The sequence below is a fragment of the Trematomus bernacchii genome, unplaced genomic scaffold (genome assembly GCF_902827165.1).
Source record: "Trematomus bernacchii unplaced genomic scaffold, fTreBer1.1, whole genome shotgun sequence".
Classification (NCBI taxonomy): domain Eukaryota; kingdom Metazoa; phylum Chordata; class Actinopteri; order Perciformes; family Nototheniidae; genus Trematomus; species Trematomus bernacchii.
The window spans coordinates 3,588,433-3,608,820 of NW_022987573.1; the positions used below are offsets into that span (position 1 = coordinate 3,588,433).

Here is a 20,388-nt window from a genome sequence, read left to right on the forward strand (position 1 = left end):
CAGCCCCTGCTGTTCCACATTCAGACCCCTTAAAGATCTCCTATCATGCAACTTTTAGGGATATATACAAATATATAAAAAAACATGTCTATGATGTTTTTTGCTCAAAATACCAAACCAATCATGCATTTTAGACATCCCTCATATCCCTCTATTTCAGCCCTCTTATGGCGCATTTCCACCATGGCGCGGAGCGTGGTTTAAGCGTGCCGTGTCGTGCCGGGCCCGTTTTTGGTTGCGTTTCCACTATGCCTAGTTCCGGCCCGGGACTACTTTTTGACCTTTTTTTTGGCCCGACAAAATCGTGGTTCTGGCAAGGGGGCTACAACTACAACAAGATGAACATATTTGACCGTGATTTAATTGTAATACACGTTTCAAAATGATGCCGAAGTAACAACATACTGATACCGGTTAGTAAAAACCATGAATTAATGCTTTGACAAGTCTGCAGACAGACGGCAGGCGAAAAACCTTTTAAAATGCGCGTTGTCTAAATGGAGATCGGCTAAGCTAACGCAATATATGCTCCGACCGTCCACACTCACAACAACGGCCTATACAGACATAAATAAACCAGCGACTGTACTCACCATGACACAGACAGTCTGTGGTTTGTACTTGTTTAACTTTTGTCTAGTTTCTGAACAGATATGAGGAGCTGTGAGCTTGAGTGCTAACAGCTAACGGCTGATGTTGTTTTTCTGGGGTGCTCATTGAAGATGACGTTACGGCTCCGCCTACACTGCGTTACTATAGATACTAGCCCAGTTCCTAAACTGTAATGGAAGTGCAGCATTAAAGTGAGCTGGGCCTAACAAGGCCTAACAAAACCGTACTAAGTCGAGCGAGGCCTGCGGTGGAAATGCGCCATTAGAGAACTGCTGATTGTGGGTGTTTCTCAATCTCGAGTAAAGCTGCTCCAGAGCCACTATTTCAAGCATACTACGTCATCGAGTGCCGCCGAAGTACTGTTCCAATGTCCAGCATACTTGGAATTCTACCGAGCCCGGCGTACTTCGTTTGGAGAAATTTCGAGGCTGCACATGTGTAGACTCCGTGGTCTTAAAATCCCCACAATGCTTTGCGCACGGACCAATTTCCCCAAATCTGTGGTGGAAAATGTAAGGCGGGGCCTCTCATATGACGCAGACCTGCACACTTGCTAGCCTGTTCCACTCTTTGTTTTCCGAATGCCAGGAATTATTCTTGCCTCGCTTCTGTAGCAAGTGACTCGGAAGACATGTGCTACCAAGCAAGCGTACTCGACATTGAGAAACACCCTGTGACTGTAGCTGCTGGCCCCGCCCCCTTTTGAGCACGTCAAGGCAAGCTGTGAGCTGCAGAGGGAAGAGAGATTTCTACCAGCAGATACAGCTAAATGCTGCCGTGATTAAATGCCATATCAAGGTTCAAGGTTCAAGGTTCTTTATTGTCAATCTGACATAGCTACAGAGTAATTATGCAGTTGAAAATCTTATGTCACAGGCTTCTCCAACAATGCAACATAATAACATAACATAATAACAATAAGAGCATGAGCAATACAAAATAATAATAGTTATAAAAATGAAATAAAGTTATGATGTGGAATAGTGCAGTATGAGTCTATATACAAGTTATTGGAATGATATATATATATTAGGTATTAGATACATACTACTGAGTAGCAGTTGAATGTTTGAAGTTGTTTCAACAGTTCAATTTTTTAACAGTCTCACTGCCCGCGGGAAGAAACTGTCTCCGAATCTTCTTGTCCTTGCCAGGATGCTGCGGTAACGTCTGCCAGACGGCAACAGAAAGAACAGTTTGTGGCTGGGGTGATGGGGGTCTTTGATAATCCGTAGTGATTTCTTCCTGAGCCGCTGGGAGTAAAGGTCCTCCATGGATGGCAGCTCCGTCCTGGTGATGTGCTGTGCAGTTTTCACCACCCTCTGTAAAGCCTTACGATCGAGGTCGGTGCAGCTGCCGTACCAGGCCGTCATGCTGCCAGTGAGGATACTCTCTATCGTGCACCTGTAGAAGTTGCAGAGTATCCTGGAATCCATTTTGAACCTCCTCAACCTGCGGAGGAAGAAGAGCCGCTGTCGAGCTTTCTTGGTGATGGTGGTGGTGTGAAGAGACCATGTCAGGTCCTCAGTGATGTGGACCCCAAGGAACCTGAAGCTTTTGACTCTCTCCACCGTAGTCCCATTGATGGCGATGGGGGCGTGTCCCTCTCCCTGCTGCTTCCTGTAGTCCACAATCAGCTCCTTTGTTTTGCTGATGTTGAGATGGAGGTTGTTCTCCTGGCACCAAGATGTCAGGTTTTCGACCTCCTCTCTGTACGCCGTCTCGTCATCGTCTGTGATCTGGCCGATGACGGTCGTGTCATCAGCAAACTTCACGATGGTGTTGGAGCTGTGTGTGGCCACGCAGTCGTGGGTGAACAGGGAGTAGAGGAGAGGGCTGAGCACGCAGCCTTGAGGGGCACCGGTGTTGAGAATCAGGGTGGAGGATGTGATATTTCCCACCCGCACTGCCTGGGGTCTGCCCGTCAGGAAGTTCAGGATCCAGTCACAGAGGGCGCTGTTGAGCCCGAGGTCTCTGAGCTTGATGGCCAGCTTGGAGGGCACAATGGTGTTGAATGCTGAACTGTAGTCAATGAACAGCATTCTCACATATGTGTTCCTGTTCTTCGGGTCCAGGTGTGAGAGGGCAGTGTGGAGGGTGAGGGCTATGGCGTCGTCTGTGGACCTGTTTGCTCTGTAGGCAAACTGCAGGGGGTCCAGAGATTCAGGGAGGGAGGAGGTGATGAATAATTTGACTAACCGCTCAAAGCACTTCATTATGATGGAGGTGAGTGCTACTGGGCGGTAGTCGTTGGGGCAGGTGATGATTGTCTTTTTGGGGACAGGAATGATGGTGGAGTGTTTAAGACATGTAGGGACTACAGACTGCAGCAGGGACCTGTTGAAGATGTCTGTGAACACCTCTGCCAGCTGAACTGCACACACCCTGAGAACACGGCCAGGGATGCCATCAGGTCCAGGAGCCTTGTGTGGGTTAACCCTTTTAAAGGATTTACACACATCTGCCCTATTTAAAACAAAAGGGCAGTGTAGCTCCTGGTCCCTCTGTACCTCCACAGCCTGGCTGCTCTCAAAGCGTGCAAAAAAACTGTTTAGCTCATCTGGGAGAGATGCGCACGCAGACACTCCCGCAGCACCCCCCGCTGCTCCTTTGTAGTCAGTCATTGTCCTTAGTCCCGCCCACATATTCCTAGTGTTACAGCCTTTGAAGTCAGATTCCACCTTGTCTTTGTACTGTCTCTTTGCATTTTTAATTGCTCTCCGGAGATCATACCTAGACTTCCTGTACTCCTCCAAATCTCCCGCTGTGTGCGCGAGAGTGCGCGCTTTCAGTTTGCCGCGCACCTCACCGTTTACCCAGGGCTTTTGATTTGGGAATGTCCGTACAGAAACCTTCGGTACCACGTCATCGATGCATTTCCCAATGTAGCAGATGACAGTGTCCGTGTGTGTGTTGATGTTATTGTCCTCAAACACACTCCAATCCGTAGATGCAAAGCAATCCTGCAGTGCTGAATCTGACTCCTCGCTCCATCGTTGTACTGTCCTTGTTATCGGTCTGTCCCTTTTAAGTTTCTGCTTGTACGCAGGCAACAACAGTAGTGAGATATGGTCTGATTTGCCGAAGGGAGGGCGAGGGAGAGCCTTATATCCATTCCGGAAAGGGGAATAAACATGGTCCAGTATGTTTCCCCCGCGCGTCGGGAAGTTGATGTGTTGGTAATATTTTGGCAAAACCTTCTTCATGTTGGCGGTGTTGAAATCTCCGGCCACAACGAACGCCGCATCTGGCCGTGAAGTCTCGGTTTTATCAATAAACCCAAACAGCTGATCGAGTGCCGTGTTGTTGTCGGCGAGTGGCTGCGGCGGGATATCCACTGTTGTTATCACAACAGATGTGAATTCCCTCGGCAGATGGAAGGCCCGACATGAGATCATGAGGTGCTCTAGCTGTGCGGAACAGTCCGATGAAATAATCTTCACATCTGAGCACCAGTTGTTGTTAGTCATTACACACACACCGCCTCCCTTACTTTTCCCCGAGTTAGCAGTCCGGTCCTGACGAAAAATAGAGAATCCGTCAGGGACAATAGCGGAGTCCGGGATAGCGGGGTTGAGCCAAGTCTCAGTGAGAATTAACACGTTACAGTTCTTAATGTCCCGTTGAAAAGCAATCCGGCTTCTGAGTTCATCTAGCTTATTTTCAATGGATTGAACATTAGCCAGAAGAATACTCGGAAGAGGGGGCCGATTCTCTCGTTTTCTCAGTCTGACCAGCAACCCGGCCCGGCATCCCCGCTTTGTCTTCTTCTTGCGTCTCTCAGGTAGAACAGCAACAGGTAGCCATGGTGAATCTCCATTGTTTGTCGGAGGGTTAATATTGTCCACGAAGTTTCGCAATTGGAAAAGTTCCTCTCTGCTATATTGTATGGCAGAGTAGGTGCGGTCGGCTAGCATGTTGCGAACCATGTTAAAAGTAAAACGGCAAAAGTAAAAGAAATATGTACAAAATACGAAAATGGGCAAAGTTGGAGAGGAGCACAAAGACGATGCGGCCATCTTCACCGGCGCATCGGCGCATCATGTTCCAAACCACATCAAGGATTATATCTGAAACAATATGGAGCTCAAATGCCTTTTCTCTTGTGGGTTAACCACAAGGTGAGTTCCTTTTTTTATTTCCTGCTTTTTTACACATACTCTCTCCAGTACAGGTTAGCGCTGAGTGTTAGCGATGCTTGCTAATGTAAACAAAGATCATATTACGTCCAAAACACACCGTGCATTGTTTCTGATAGCGACGTTTCTGATAGGGCTGTCGGTCTAAAGCCAGCCCACATTTCCGATATTACGTCATATCGGCAGCAAATCTGGATCAGCACCGTTGTACCGCCGTTTTTAGCGATTTGGGTACGGAGGAAAAGAGTTTCTGACACTTTGTGAGTTCCCTGACACACCGGGGACACATATTTATGTATAAAAGCATGATAGGAGACCTTTAAATAATTAAAACAGGAAATGTATTCATTTATGGGGCTATAGCAGCCTCAAAGCTGTTGTGTTTCGTAATTGAAGGTGTTGACATAGCCCAAAAATACCAAAGGTTATCCTCCACTTTAAGATGTAAAGGATTATCACACCTGGTCCGTCAAGAGGTTGGAGTATGGTTGGGATTGATTCCTTTGCACTTAGTGGGACAAGGTATATATCTTTGATGGAACGGCTGCCATTGGCGACCACACCATAACGACCTCTGCTGTTGAAGTAGGAAAATAGGGAGACATAGGCCACCTCTTCCTCCTCTGTTGCAGGGTGAAACCGGATCACACATAACTCCTAATAAACAGAAAACAAAAATGATAAACGTGATATATTGATAGGTATCCAATGCTATTGTACAAGACACCAAAAGGAATTGAAAAACGACTGCTTGCCTTTGTAACAGAGGTCTTTAGTTTTGCAACATAGTCCCACACTGTTTGAGGCAGGATTCGTCCTGCTATTTGTATGGTGTCAGGTAGATCCTAAACACAAGGGAAAAAAAGCAAATATATTTTCTTTAACTCAACTGTTGATAATGTCAGATCTTTTTCAATACAATAACATGTATTATCGTGCACCACTATACCGCTTTGAGATTTTCAGCCGTTCCTGAAACCATATATCCTTTGGTGACAAACTTGGCCACAGAGAGCATGTTTAGGAAGCCTTTCCACACTATCTCATGCTTAGCCAAGAACTGGGAAGTTTCACCATCAGCTGGGGATTCAGAGATCACAGTCCTGGGACACAAAACACAACAGCATAATGATAATCATATTCACGCATGATGCTGATTTTGTCTCAAATGTAAACCACCTGACAAACAAAATAAGAGTTATTCTATTATAATGTTATTTAACCACCTTGAGGATGTCCCATAGAGTCTGGGATCAGCAGAGGATGATGGCTTCATTAAGATCGACTTGGGTAATGGTTTTGTTGGTGGTCCCAAGTACGTTGGTGCTGAGGGCGATGCAGAGGTAGTCTCTTGACGAATAGAATAAGATACTGATTGGTTATTGGTTGTGTTACTTGGACTGGATGTGCCTCTAGACCAAGAAGACCTGTTTGCGGCAGTGCGGGGGTCACGCCTTGTGATAGTAACTGTGGAGACTGCTGGGATCACAACTGGTGTGTAGGATCTCTTTTGTGTAGTCGTTTTAGGAGTGTCTGGAGTTGGGGAAGCAGGGGATTCCATGACAGGGGAGGCTGGAGAGTCCATTATAGGGGACGCTGGGGATTCAACGATAGTCAGCGCTGGAGCATCAATGATAAGACGTGGTGAATAATCCATTAGGGATGTTGGAGAATCCATGTCAGGTGAGTCAGGTGGGGCCCTCAGAGGAGAGTCATCTCCGGCACACTTTCTCCAAGAGGGTTCATATTTATCTCTTGTCTCAGAAATCTTGGGTTTTTTCTTTGCCGGTTCCTCGTCTTCCCCAGCGAGCATTTGACCTTCAGGAAAAAATAAGAATGTATTTAAAACACTTAATGTAACAATAAGTGGCCATTGGAAAATCATTTCTACAAAGTTTTTGTATAGCAATAGTGAAATCCCTTTTTAATTCACCTGTGCATATTTTGCATTTCAGGTCAAAGAGATGAGCTTTGTGCTCTGATGTTGTGTCCTTCAGCATGCAGGAGAGAATATCTGGTACAGCACTGCCCTGGTTCGGCTGGCTTGTTCTGGTCTTGGGAGCAAGAGCAGGAAGGTTTTTCTTTTGTTCCTGGAACGCAAACTTTACAGACACAAATAGAATTAAATCACAAAGATATCATAACATCCATGTACTTTCAGGATTTATTTTTATAAGGTGCAGGAGTAACACCTTAAGTACACACCGTGCTTCTAGCAGGTCTAGTGGGATTCAAACTTGGCAAATCCACCTTCACTGCCTCAGGCTTTTGCGACAAACTTGTCGCTTTAGCAGCTGCATTCTTAACCTAGATACAAAAAAGCAAAAGATAACCACTTCTGAAAACTTGATCCTTTAAGTTGAAGCACAATACCTGATTCTGTCTTGGTTGTTGTGTTTAATATCTATAACACTTTACCTCTGTAGTTTCTTTTGCACTTGGCTCTGATGCTTTGGTAGCCTGCATATCCTTCTGGCTCATTCTGGCCAGTCTGAAGGGACTGATCTCTCCACGTACGACACGATACAACAAGCCCTAAGGAAAACCCAAAACTGACTGTCAGTTTTCTAAAAATGTATCTATAACATGACTTAAAAAAACATGTCTCTTAGCAAATGTTTGCTGTATTGCAAGTAGAATAGAGATCACAAAACAGAAATGGGTTTTATCAACATTACACAAACCTTGTTTTTTGGGTCTTTCAGGTTGAACATAATAGTTCTGTACTTGTTCATGTATTTGCTGTCTGTGTTGCGAAATATGTTGAACATCTCCATCTCAATGCTTGAGACAAGCTTTGCTACGTCACTCTCGGGCATCTCCAAGTCCTCACAATCACACACCCTTAAAAAATTCAAACGCAGTTAGTAAAGAAAATTGCATCATTGCACTCAAATGTAGTTTAAAGTGAAAAATATATATTGGGCTATATTAATATTTTTTATAAAGTGCAGCATTTTCAGTTAAGTAATACATATACAGTATATCCTGATTACGTTTTATCTGTTAAAAAATTGATTAAATGACTAATTATAAAAGTGCAGAGGGTTGTGTTTCAATAACTGACTACATTATAAAGTAATCTGACCCAACCCTGCATGCTTATCAAATAATGTTTTTTTTATACATACTAAAACTATTCACAGCATTAACCCTCAGCAATAGGTCATATTAGTAAAATGTTGTAAGTGTAAATAATAGGACTTTTATACAAATCTTACACAGTTCTCACCTTTTGAACAGGATGCTGATGAGGGAGCGCTGGATGCTCTGTCTGACCTGGGTATTGGGCTGGGAGGGTCTGGAGGAGGGAGCACTGGGTGCAGGGGGCACCAGCAGATTTCTGGTTTCGTTCATCAGCGTTGGGGCAGAAGAAGGCTTTTGGCCCGACGTTGAGGCTGACAGGTGGCTGGACGGAGCCTGGGGGGCAGGGAGCTTCTTTGGTATGACGTACGCGGTCTTAGTGACAATAAGAGCCCCTGTTTCATGATGTCTGGGAGCTGAGGTGGAGGGGGATTGTGGGGCAGGAGGTACACTCGTTTTTGTTGGGTTTGGTGGTATAGAGGGATCTGAATAGGCAGATTGCTGCTGAGGCACTGCACTGTTGGTTGGCTGCTTTGCCTGTTCTTCAGAGTGGCTCTGTGTCGATGGTGTCTCAGCGGCAGGCTGGGAAGAGGGGGCAACATCAGTCGAGGTCTCACCTGCAGGTGGTTTGGAAGAAGTTGCAACCTCACTGTCTGCCTCTACCTGTTCATTGTCCTTTATAGCTGTTAGAAAAAAGAAAAGCAAGGCATCGTGTAAATATGAAGGACTATCTAATCTTTGTGACATAAACCAACTTGTGCAAGAAAAGGTGTTTTTAGAAATGTATTGAAAAATCGGATGGCTATAATTAAAACTATTATCTTTCCATTAAAAAAGGGACTTATAATTTACAGGGCTATGGGCTGACATTGGGAGAGGGGCCTGGTACACCCTGGTCAGCAGCCAGACAATACCAGGGTGTAGGAAGGGGTATTCTTTCAGTCATGTTGATGGTTACAGACACATAGATGCAGCAGAAACAGATTTTTCTATTTTTGCTTCATGCAATGTGCAAATCAACTTTCCTAAAATAATAATCCGTTTTCATTTTTTCTTCAAGTTTTTGCGAAGTTTAATTTCTCAAATCAAGGCTTTGTTAATATGACCTTTTAGGCCTATTTTACATGCTAAAGTGCTTTAAAGGTCCCAACAATATTCATGAGAAAGCTCAGTAAAACATTTGACAGACCCTCACTCACCAAAGGGTTTCAGGGGTAAAAGATAAATATCAATATCCCCTTCTCAAAAGAACAACACGCCTACAGTGAAGGCTCGAATGTGCGGTTTATGGAAGCACTCTCGCAGTTATTCCTTGTGTCCTCTAGTGACTTTCAATTTTGAAATATCACTAAAATGTTTATCTTCTTCCACAGTTCTCTCGTAGGATGCAACAACATTCACCTGCTTGGCAATATCCTTCTTTATTCTGTTTGCAGTAGGTAAAGGCCATTTGAAGGATATGAATAATAGTTGAATGCATTTGACATTTATGACAAGTATTCTCTGGTTCTCAAACCTGTGATAAATATGGCAGTAGTAAGATCATTTGTATACATATGAGGAAAATTGCATATTTGATTACAAATAAATGGATAAATGGGATCTATTGTCTGTTTTTGAGATGAATAGAATTCATGTGAAGCACCAAATCCAAGTCAGCAAGGAGATGCTTTGACTTTAATGTACTTAGAATAGTTTAACAAGCTGTTTCTCCATTTCCTGTCCATATTTATATAACTCCATGGCTCACATCGCAGGTGATAGAAAATCCTAGCGATAAAAAGATCAGCTTTTCCCTATTTGTCCCTACATACTTTGAATATGCTTCAACAAAAGTCTTAAGTTGTCCTTATTATTTATATAACTGCTGAGACAATTGCTTGATTCAATTGCTTATCTTCTTGACCTAACTGTCATTGCTTTTAAATTAATATTTTTAAATTAAATTGTTTTATATACATGTTTTCTTCCTTAAAGGTAGGGTAGATAAAAATGGAGAAACCAGCTCGAGTGCGCTAGAATTTGAAAGTATGCAGCCGAAAAAAATCTGCCCCTTCCTTCAGACTTCCTTATAGAGCCCCTCCTCCAACACACTCGAACGCGCACATGACCAATGAGGGCACGAGATAAGTTTGTGCACGAGATGGAAGGCTGACAGGCAGGTAGGCCATCCAGTTATTTTAGCCGGGCCGGCTTTTTACAGCGCCACGGCTTCCACAGATGACATTTTTTTATGGATTTATTGTCAAAGCATTAAATATATTCATTGCTATCGGGATGTTAAGAGCATTCCATGGAATATAACAAAAAGTGTTTCTAAAGTGAATTACCTACCCCACCTTCCTTAATTGCTAAATGACTGTATTGACTTTATACATTTTATTTACTTCAGCACCAATTAAAGCGTGTTCACCCTATGTGTTTTCTAAAGGTTTGAGGTACCTGTCATTTTCCATTCTCCTATTGAGAGCTAGTTACTTTACAGGGGTTGATTTTTTAACACAAAATATATGAAAAAGAAAAACTCAAATTAGTAGTTGATTAATCCTTTGTCGTAATTATTTAGCAAATATGTTTATAATTGTTTAGATGTGTAAAAACATCCATATTTGAAGCTTCACAAATTAAGGAATGAACTGCCTTTCATTTGAAAGATATTACTGTAGTCATTTATACAAAATAGTAAAAAATATGAATAATTATTACAAAATTAAAAAACAAGTTGACCTCAACCAGCTACAAATGAAATTTAAAATATTTACATTCCCAGGAGCCAATCTTTTGCATTTAGTAATTTTTATACATGCACTTATACTCAACCAATTGTACTTGCAATGGAGTATTTTAACAACTTTGTATAAGTGTTTTAATTAAATAAAGAATCTAATTATGTATTCCACCTATGCGTATACCCAAAATAAGTCATACTTTATTAAAAGTATTCAATTAATCCTCTGTTTTTGATTCATGAGAACTTGCGGATTGTGCATTCAGATTAAATGAGGTCAACTGTGGTGTGGGCTGCCCACTGCACCTCTTTTAATGTAAGTGCTCAGATAACTATCATAGTAGGAAGAAGGTCCGCATCTTTGTCACTTTATAGCATGCCTAAAAGGCACTAAGGCAGTGACAAGCTGTCCATTCAAAAAGGACTAATTATGTAAAGTGCATTGTAGTAAAAAGAAAAACAGGGAAACATCCTTTCATGGATCCGGAAACAGGAAGAGATTGAATGATCATGTTTTAGTTCATCATCCGTGGGCCGGTAGACCAACTAAACCAATGGAAAACTGAGTAAATAAGCTCAAAAAGTATATTAAAATCAGTTTCTGTACCTATAAAAGAAAAAGTAAAAATAATTAAGAATCTTTAGTTGTGCATGATTCTGATTTGAGAGTGTGTGTGTGTGTGTGTGTGTGTGTGTGTGTGTGTGTGTGTGTGTGTGTGTGTGTGTGTGTGTGTGTGTCAAGTAACAAATGTGTGGTATATATAAATACGATATATTTTACTATTTACTATATATATATATATTATACTCTTTTTATTCAAGCAATTGTTCAATGTGTGAAAAATCTCATTTTCTTCATACCAATGAAACTACGGTATACACTCTTCAAAAATACCTTTTCAATTCATATTTACATTAACAAACTAAAGTCAAACTAAATCATTTATATGAATGCAGTTCTCACATGATGACATGCATTTTCTTCTTTTAGGTCTTCAGTAATGATGCTTCAACTCGGTAGATATTTTCCTTTCATTTTTTGCATTTTTTCCTCTGAGGGTGAATTTCTGCCAGTTCCTCTCACTCTAATCTTCTGTGACACGTCATTCACTACCCTGACGCCACCATGGTTAGACACAATTATCTTTCTTGCAGCCAATCAGTCCTTAGATGCTGTTCTTTAAATATCACAGCAATTCTGTCAGACCTACTACTGTGCAGCCCACCATCTCCTCGAAGTGATTCAACTGAGATTTCATTAACCACCTGCTGGCTTTACTCCACCACCGCCAGCAGCCTTTCCACTCCTGGTATCCTGATGTATCTCTCATCATATGGACCTACGTTTAATTTAGAAGCCAGGCATCGATCGGGTCCAAACACCAAAACTGTTCTCTGTTGCTAACTCTAATAAACACTGATATTAAATACTGTTACACCCCAAACGGATCCCTCTGTTTGAAAATATATTCAATGTACACATCAATTGTGTTTTTGTGTTTTGCTGGATTGTACTCAAGATGTTGAGTATATGATGACATAACTCTAATCCCAACAGCATGTATCTTTTATCAAAGCACTGTTCTCTTTATATGTGTTAATAACACTTTAGGTATACATTATGAGCAGCGCCATTGTCTCTTTTATGAGTTACTGTTCACAATGAAAGATTTGATGGAGTATGATGTTTTATATATTTAATAGCTTTTCTTCTTTTCTAAAACGTACATATATTTGAAGAGGAGACCCTTCTTGCAGAATATAACCTCTGAGACTTGGATGCTTAGCGATTGCGGCTTTGCCGTTTTCTGTGATACTGCTGCTGGTTTAAAAAGCATTGAATGGTTTAGGCCCAAAATACATGTCTGACCTACTGCTAAATTATGAACCATCCAGATCTCTCAGGTCTTCAGGGACTGGTCAGCTTTCTGTCCCCAGAGTCAGAACTAAACATGGAGAAGCAGCGTTCAGTTATTATGCTCCAAATATCTGGAACAAACTCCCAGAAACCTGCAGGTCCGCTGCAACTCTTACTACTTTTAAATCCAGGCTGAAGACTTTTCTTTTTGCCGCTGCTTTTAATTGAGCTATTCACATCTTAAACTGCACGGTAACTTTTATCCATGTATTTTTTCTTTTAATGTTTATTTTATTATCTTTGCTTTTTAATGACTGTTTTTAAATGCCATTTTCTTAATGTCTTTCATTTTTGTAAAGCACTTTGAATTGCCTTGTGTTGAAAGGTGCTACATAAACTTGCCTTGCATTGCCTTGCCTAAGAATAAAATGACAACAAAATTGAAATATCTTACACCTTGAACTTGTTCTCAAACATTTAACATTCATTTCCTTGTGTTGAGTATAGGTACAAAGCCTGGTTTCAGACCTTTGAATTTCTGCTCCCATCTTTTATTTGTTAAGCGAAACAAATATAAATTCAGTCTTAAAGTCAGTAATTTAGATACTAACAAATCAACAACAGATCAGAACTCGTCATGTTCTGATCTGTAGTATTAACCTTTACCAGATAAACCACATTTCCACTTTAACAAATTAATTTGCCCAAATCAAATTAGCCAGGAACAGTAGGTTTCCACTTCCCTCGCTTTAGCTCTGCATTTGGTCACTTGCTTTCATGTGTGAACATTTTATATTTTCTCTAAAATGGCAATGACTACAGTGTGTGAATAGCCTAACAATGCCACATTTTTTTTTTTTTAAACATTCAAAGCTACAGATTGCATTTACAAACTGTCTTTACCTTTAAAGTCCATCTCACAAATGTGTCTAAATCCAATCCAATCCAATAATTGCTGAGATATTGCAGTCAGGACCAAAGTGGTTGAGTCACTGACTAACAGACTGTCATTGCCATCTATAGCCACTTCATTAGAGCGGCTAAAATACACTCTTAAAATAGAATCTACAAAACATTTAAGACAGTTAAATATTCGGGAAAAGCACACTCCCAAAGTGAACGACCGCCCCCCCCAAAAAAAGAACACTTCATCCTCCATGGCATGTAATTCCTGAACCAACATTAGTTAATTATTGTTGGCCAACCCAGCAGGTTAACATCCAACTGTTTCCCTACTTAAAAAGCCAATAGGATTTGTCCATCTGATTTTGGAGTATAGCAGGAAACAAGCTCTGTGGATAACGAGCTCAGAAATATAATCATTATGATAATGACGATATTCATTATTAGAAATAATAATAAGGTGTAAATTCAATCACCAGAAGTAAAAAGCTACTATAAGGCAAACTATTACGGTTGCATAACTCATGTAACTCCCATTTAGCTAATGGTGGACCAGTGTTAGCAACTGCCTTCTTTAAGACACGTAAAAGCTTCAACATTTTGAACATGACGGAAACTATTTGAGAATTATTTTTTTATATACCTTCTCTTTGTTATGATAATAATTATTATTGTTTGTTTTGTTTCCAACATGTTCAATAAATTGACTAATAAAAAGAAAATGTAAAAGGTGGTATTTACTGCTGTATTACTGCTGAATGTCAGAATGTCAAAATGTCGTGTTGACCATAGACCTTTTTTCAGGCATTCAAAAATCCCATTTTCTTTGAGGCCAGAGAACTGAAAGTGCTGAAATCCTTACTTTATTCCAGGATTTAGGGCTCATTCCTGTAGCACTCTATACACGTGTTTGTTTTCCCGCCAAAAGTTTCATCATTTGATCATGTCTGCAAATATGAAGCTGGAGACAGGATTATGTAATGTTATCCTAGCTCACCAGTCAATACTAAAAAACAGTGTCTCAATGCAATATGTGCCCAAAAAACTCACTAATTAACCATCTTTTTGGGATAATCCATTCAGTAATTTACGATACATTGGATAACATTAATCTCCTGAAGCACCGAGCTAACTTGCTACTTGCTACACAAAAATACATTGACAGTGGTATCAATCTTCTCATGTAACTTCTACTGAGAAGGACAAATTAGCACATTTCCCAAAAAGTTATTTTGTTTCCTTTACCTTTGGTAACATTATATCCTACATGTCTATTTCACTAGCGAGTAAAGCTCACTGTCAAATACTTTTGAATGTCTGTGGGCGAAGATATAGGAATTCCCCTTTTATAAAATGACTGTTTGGATTTATGTTGACTCTCCATCTTTTCACCCTTACTAAAAATGTGTTCGTGGTGATGCAGAAGAAAGTCAGTCAATAAAATCACTATAAGGCTCACTTAAGGAAACATAAAGGCAACACGATGGGGTCAGTCACGTATCAACTGAAAGTGGAAGCAATGATTAGATCTTTCATGACACCGTGCTGCATGGTTCACAACACATTTCACTTTAGGGACAATTCACTGTATGGTTGGATTCGAAAACACAATACCATTTGTAATGGTTGTTGTTCCAAGTTGAAGAGTGTGCCTGTCAAGAGCTGCACTAAAATGAGTTGGTATCTTAGAATCTGTGGTGTAATGCTGGGAATGTCAGTTGTTTTCTTTGTGGTTGCACATTATTTGTTTGGCCAGTAGAGGGTGCTTGTGTTTCACAATTAAATACTGAGGTATTGAAATGATTAGTCTGCCGGAAATATGCATAGGAGATACAAGCTTTGAGAGCACGTTATGAAGCAACTGTAATAATGGAGTTTTAAAGAGATAAACACCTGCAAAGGAGGAGAAATGAAAATAGATGTTGGCTGAAAATCCTAAAACATACACATGCTATTATGTGAGCACTGACAGTGAAACAAATAACAACACTATCCCAAAGGGACCTCTTACTTGAGTCACTGAAACTAACAGAAATCACATGCCTCTCCCATGTCTGTTGTACCACATCATGTGGTCACTGCACTCAAAGTCTAATCTGTAGTGTAAATAATGACATAAGAAAGACATTATTTAATCAAGAATAAATTAAATAGCGCATTTTGTGTCACTACTAAGAAAACTAGTGTCCTATTAAGGAATTTACCAATACTGACATACGTGAATGGGTAGATCTTATCTTGATTGACCATGACAGAACTTCACACCAAGCATTATATGAGTGGATTAATCATTATGTTAAAACAGCTCGAAATAGGTCAACAGGCCTCAGGGAGCTTCGATCAACCCTGTCAAATGGTTTCATCTGATACAATCATACCATCACACCCATGTAAAAATACATTGGCTTTATGTGAATGCACCCAAGAGTTTTGAGTGTTCAAAAAGCCACCTGTGGGTTTCATAAATCAGGGTAACAGTTTGTAAAGAAAAAACAGTTCAATGGGCCTGCTGGTCAGTTTCAATGTGTCCATGATGGGAATACTTTGTTGCTCGGTTGGGTTTCATTGTGTTTTTTTCTTGAATGAAACCGATTATGACTCAAGTTTCATTTCAATAACCATTTAGAGTTCAGCTGAAGTCAGAAGTGGAAGACAATGAAGCAGAAAGAAGTGGCTCTTTGCAACAGCAGCTCCCACTGAAAGTTGGGGGCGAGAAGAGAGGAACTCATTTCACTCACTGCTACATTCATTTCAATGTGTAGATTTAGCTGTTATCAGCTCAAATCTTTTGAGCCGATAAACAACACATTTGGAGAATTACATTTAAAACGCTAAGTATTTTTTAAACGTGTTGTGTCCCTCCCCGTAGAGCGATATACAAGAAGGCAAATAAATGAAAACAAACTCTTCTAAATGAATGAGATCGGGTTTTGAAAATATTTCTTTGATAGGAGTACCAGTGAAAGAATGTACTGTTGGTCCCCCAGTCATCATCTCCCACTCCGTTTCTTCTGTGAATCGATAAAAGTTTGCACTTAACCACAAAGGTGAGGAAACTGTGACTTAGAGGATAAGATTAAAGCATTTCTGTGTTGTGTCTGGAGCCCTTAAAGGTAGGGTAGGTAAGAATGGAGAAACCAGCTCGAGTGCGCTAGAATTTGAAACTACCCAGCCGAAAAAAATCTGCCCCTTCCTTCAGACTTCCTTACAGAGCCCCTCCTCCAACACACTCGAACGCGCACATGACCAATGAGGGAACGAGATAAGTTTGTGCACAGATGGAAGGCTGACAGGCAGGTAGGCCATCCAGTTATTTTAGCCGGGCCGGCTCAGATGATTGGTCGTGCTTTTTACAGTATTACGGCTTCCACAGATGACATTTTTGTATGTATTTATTGTCAAAGCATTTAAGATATTCATTGCTATCGGGATGTTAAGAGCATTCCATGGAATATAACAAAAAGTGTTTCTGAAGTGAATTACCTACCCCACCTTTAATGATTCTGACTTTAAAACATTTTTTTAATATATTCTGATAAGGGCTGAAACTAATGATTATTTTCAATTTGATTAAGGATTAATCTACAATGTTTTCCATTTAGCCTGAAATATAAGAAAATAGTGAAAAATGTCAATCCTTCTTTCTCAAAAGTCTAAAGTGAGGTCTTGAATACATGTCATGTTGCATCAGTACAAAACCCAAAAATATTCACTTGAATATGACAAGAAACTGGGAAAGGCAAGAAATCAATCGATTTAAGAGTTTTTAAACGCATATTCTGCCATTTTTGGATGAAGAATGACTGACAGCAATTACAACCATGTTGCAACTTGATGTATGTGTGAAAATGAAACCGACTCACTTGCCCTTATCGTAATTCAAACATTGAGAGGTGATGAGTATTATGTATTCGCTAGACTTTTACGAATGACGCCTCATTGTTGCAACTCAATGAGTATTCCATGGTATTCACAGCTGCCATGGTAAAACATTTATTCTAACTTTAAGGACCAAAATGTTCTTTTACTTTTACTCCGTAGCTTTAGTTTCATAATTCATTATTGATTAAAGGTAGGGTAGGTAATTTTGGAGAAACCAGCTCGAGATCGCTAGAATTTGAAAATACACAGCTGGAACAAATCTCCCACTTCCTTACAGAGCCCCTCCTCCAACACACACGAACGCGCACATGACCAATGAGGGCACGAGATAAGTTTGTGCACAGATGGAAGGCTGACAGGCAGGTAGGCCATCCAGTCATTTTAGCCGGGCCGGCTAAAATGATTGGTCGTGCTTTTTACAGTATTACGGCTTCCACAGATGACATTTTTTAATGGATTTTTTGTCAAAGCACTTAAGATATTCATTGCTATCGGGATGTTAAGAGCATTCCATGGAATATAACAAAAAGTGTATCTCGAGCCGGTTTCTCAAACTTACCTACCCCACCTTTAATTTTAAACAATTTTAGTAAAAAGGTTCAATTGCAATTCCCTCTAACTAGTAATGTTTTGATATATCAAAAACTCTGTAGTACACCCTGTAGCGAGTAAAACTCTAACACAGAAAAGACCTGTCTATGCTGCCCCAAAACGCCTCGTTGGAGATTTCTCTTTTCCCATTTGTTTCTTCCGGGAACCAAAATGGACCAATCCGCGGAGCTCCTCACACACCAGGACCTTTAGCGTACATTTTCAACTAACAGGGAGTCCCATTGACTTGCATAGAGCTCCCTGGTTGGTAATAGACGAGTTGGGATCGCGGAGAAATGCTCTCCGCAGACCCATTCTCACAGCGTTTATAAACCTTTTTCTTACTCAATATCAAGCCACGCTTATTGTTTTTACTTCGGCTGTGAGTGTTTGTGTGTGCTCAGGATGAGTTTCGCGCTGTCCCGCTGTATCGCCGACCCGGAAACCACACCAGTAAGCCAGATCATTGAGCAGCGAGCCTCGCAACGTCCCGACCAATCAGAGCACACTGGGCTCACAGGGAGGGGGGGGCCGGAGCTCCAACAAGCCGTTTAGGACAGAGAGTGAATACCTGGTGAATACACATACTATACAGAGATGCTGTATGAGAAACCAATGTGAGTTTGGAAAATTGCACAATATAAATCTATTCTAGTAGACCTCAACAATGGAATTATGATCAGTAGAAATGGCCATGACATGGGACCTTTAATATACTTTAAAAAAGAAGGCATGCTGCTCTATGGAATAGCTTTCATCACAGTCCCAAGAGGAAGGTTAACTAAACAAAACAGACGTGGGGCAACTGAGACCGGGTTATCATTGAAGGCAACTCCAGCGCTACAGACTGTGTGTGTCGTCCAGCCTTGTGCTTATGGGTCCTTGGAGTGTCGAGCAGAAATTGAAATTAAACTATGATTCAAACCCCAAACTCACTCTTCCAATGACTAGTAATCTCATACTGATCATGTTCTTTAAACATACTGTAAATGTTCATATTTCAAGGTCAAACTTTGCATTCTTTTGTTGGATGGATTTTAAGGAAATCTGTTATCAAGGATGTGGAAATGTTGTAAACTATCGACCAGGATGGAGAAAACTACTTACTGACTCAAACTACCACCTGCATTACAGTAAGACACCAAGACTTGCTACTTGACATTCTCCCTGAGGATGACTTTGAGGTGCCTCAGGAGCAATAAACACATTTTGTCTTCTTCAAAAAGCCATATCTTTAAGTTTTGGTCACTTTATCCATGATGTCAAGTGATGCAGGGATGAAATTGTGCAGCGACTCAAAAAACACCACCATTCATCAGGCAACACCTGCCCTGAGGACTGCTCGTTGGATCCTGATCTCAAACCCATTGTGAACATGTGAGACAACCTGCAACCCAACAGCTGGAGACGGGACCTCTGCCTGCAGTGAGTCGAGCAGCTCTAGGACCTTCTCTGGAGATGTGGCAGCGCCCACAGCTCCACATTCAGAGGATCATTGAGGCGTCAAGCAGGAGTGAATGCAACAGGTGATCACCAAGATGGACTGCTGGACTTTTGTAAATGGATTTCTCATTTAAGTAGTCTTCCCTTTATCATTTGTATTTCTATTATTGTAGTAGTAGTAGTAGTAGTAGTAGTAGTAGTAGTAGTGGTGTGTTGTGATTCATGTCCAAGTATTGATCCAAACGTACTAAAGTTCCTAACATCTTGATATTTGTATCAAAAAAACTATAGTCCTTTGGCTATGGCCTTTTAAACCAATGTGTTATGCGTAAATCTCTGTATCAGTAAACTATACAAATGTATATACATTTTCTATTCTGACCTATTTGTTAGTAGATAACTGTTGTAACTAGTGTTTATTTGTTCCTATCTTTGTTTTTATTCTATATAGTTGGAACTGTGTGAAATTACAATAAGAGCAACATAAAAATCGTCACGAGTCAAATTCCTTATATGTACACAGACGTGGCTAATAAAGCTGATTCTGATATAGACCTTCGGTCCTCTTTAGGTTCCTTTATATTGAATACATTTGTTTGTGAAGTGTATTTGTAAGTGTAAGGTTTGATGGCTTTTGTTCAGTTTGTAAATTCCACAGTAGTGGGAGAAGGAAGAAGAAGCTGACCCCAGGTCAGCATTCAAAAGAAAAGCAAATGAATGTGTTTCAGAAGACAGAGATGTTGTTCCCTGCTGTTTGTATGAATATAAATGGATGCATATGCGAGTGTAAACGAAAAACGAAGGGGTTCAGACTATAGCATAAATGTATTATATTATTTTCAAGCTATTAATGGAATAAAATCTGACTTAATAAAACCCACAAAGGGTTATTTAACCACTATACCCACACTCATTGACCAAAATGATGTCTTTCCCTAGTCTCTAGCTTGCATGTGAATTCAACTGTTCTCTTTCTTCATTTGCAGGAGGGGGCCAGGTTTTTCTCAGAGGCTCGGAGGAATGCAGCACAAGGCAGGCTGACACTTCCAAATCATCTTCATGGAATTGTGACACAATCTCCCATCCGCTGTTCGGTGAAGTCCAGGTGAAACTTCCTCCAAGCACCTGCACTGATGAATCCTCCAGTC

At 40.7% G+C, this 20,388-nt stretch overlaps 1 protein-coding gene across 2 annotated transcripts in view; it reads right to left on the bottom strand.

Annotated features, from left to right (window-relative positions):
- Window positions 1–20,388, bottom strand: part of si:ch73-181d5.4 — a 34,257-nt gene that overhangs the window by 8,676 nt on the left and 5,193 nt on the right. For both annotated transcript variants that reach the window (XM_034126334.1, XM_034126333.1), the window contains exons 7-15: window positions 7,984–8,518; window positions 7,436–7,595; window positions 7,170–7,286; window positions 6,957–7,058; window positions 6,685–6,853; window positions 5,978–6,569; window positions 5,701–5,854; window positions 5,507–5,596; window positions 5,213–5,408 (exon numbers count right to left, since the gene is read on the bottom strand). In XM_034126334.1, the coding sequence (XP_033982225.1) occupies window positions 5,213–5,408; window positions 5,507–5,596; window positions 5,701–5,854; window positions 5,978–6,569; window positions 6,685–6,853; window positions 6,957–7,058; window positions 7,170–7,286; window positions 7,436–7,595; window positions 7,984–8,518 (2,115 nt within the window). The remainder of the gene's footprint in view (window positions 1–5,212; window positions 5,409–5,506; window positions 5,597–5,700; window positions 5,855–5,977; window positions 6,570–6,684; window positions 6,854–6,956; window positions 7,059–7,169; window positions 7,287–7,435; window positions 7,596–7,983; window positions 8,519–20,388) is intronic.